Source organism: Aptenodytes forsteri, unplaced genomic scaffold (assembly GCF_000699145.1).
Source record: "Aptenodytes forsteri isolate BGI_AS27 unplaced genomic scaffold, ASM69914v1 Scaffold274, whole genome shotgun sequence".
In the NCBI taxonomy this organism is placed as follows: Eukaryota; Metazoa; Chordata; class Aves; order Sphenisciformes; family Spheniscidae; genus Aptenodytes; species Aptenodytes forsteri.
In genome coordinates, this window is record NW_008795101.1 from 415,628 (window position 1) to 416,908 (window position 1,281).

Below are 1,281 nucleotides of genomic sequence, written 5' to 3' on the forward strand. Positions count from 1 at the left end.
AAGATTTCAGATGCCGGATAAAAAGCTTAAAGATGAAACGTTGCAAGGGTTGAAAATGCTTATAAGCGTGCAGAAAAAAGGTTATTAGCCGGGGGATGGCGCTGGGTCACTCCAGCCGCGCTTGGGGACCAACATTGGGTCCTCCAGTGGTTCGGGGCGAGACTTGTAGCCCCTAGGGAAGAGAGGCTGGAGGAGAGGAGCTGGGCTGGAAGGAGGGAGCTGACCTGGGCTTGGTCCCCTCCACGCCAGGACAGGGGAGAGGTCGGGTCGGGTCTCAGTGACAGTGCTTTCATAACATCCTCAGCTTTAGGTGAAATTTGACTTTTAGTTTTGGGTGGGCGCATTGGCCTCGTCGCATCTCACCGTGGAGCCAAGCGCAGGGTGCCCAGGGCACCATCCCCAGGACCCCAGGTCAGTCCCCGGGATGCCGCGGCCCCGGGATAACGCTGTGGCAGAAGAGAGGATTACACCTTTGTGTAACCTGTTTCTGGGGCCGCCCCATCCTCCCATCCATCCGTCCACTTGTCCGCCTGTCCCCGGCCTGGGGTTGCATGGGGAGGGTCCGATGTCCCCGCGCCCCAGCTAACCCGCGCGGTCCCCTCGCAGGCACCGCCATGTTCCTGAATAAGTGCGAGGGGGACCTGGGCGAGCTGCGGAAGCCGGGGAACGGTGAGGGCACCCTGCCGGCCGCCGCCGAGGAGGAGCAGCCCAAGAAGAAGCACCGGAGGAACCGCACCACCTTCACCACCTACCAGCTGCACGAGCTGGAGCGCGCCTTCGAGAAGTCCCACTACCCCGACGTCTACAGCCGCGAGGAGCTGGCCATGAAGGTCAACCTGCCAGAGGTCCGCGTGCAGGTAGGGAGGACGCCCTGTGGCCCCCGCACCCCGGCCCTATCCCCTGGGCAGTGAGAGAGGGACCACCCCAGTGCTGGAGAGCTTTGCTCTGCTCCCAGCTCCACTGCCGCCGCCTCGCTCCATGCCTCAGTTTCCCCATTGCTCGAGGCGGGAGCGGCATCTCCGCAGAGCTGGCTGCTGCTGCCAAAACCAGAGAGGAGATTTAATGGCTGAGCCTTGTTTGCCCGCAAGGTCCCAGTACAGCTCACGTGCCAGAGGCTCCGTTTGGGCAGGGAGATGGTTTTTAGAGATTTTTTTCCCCCGCTGGTGGTGGCTGCTCCCGTCCCTCCAGCTGATCCCACTTAGAATCATAGAATCATAGAGTTGTTTAGGTTGGAAAAGACCCTTAAGATCATTGAGTCCAACCGTTAACCTAGCACTGCCA

The 1,281-nt window shown here is 60.8% G+C and overlaps 1 protein-coding gene across 1 annotated transcript in view; it reads left to right on the forward strand.

The window, feature by feature from the left end:
- Nucleotides 1-608: 608 nt before the first annotated feature.
- Nucleotides 609-1,281, forward strand: part of RAX2 (retina and anterior neural fold homeobox 2) — a 2,226-nt gene continuing 1,553 nt past the window's right edge. The window contains exon 1 of the mRNA XM_009277051.1: nt 609-857. Within this exon, the coding sequence (XP_009275326.1) occupies nt 615-857 (243 nt within the window). The 5' untranslated portion in view covers nt 609-614. The remainder of the gene's footprint in view (nt 858-1,281) is intronic.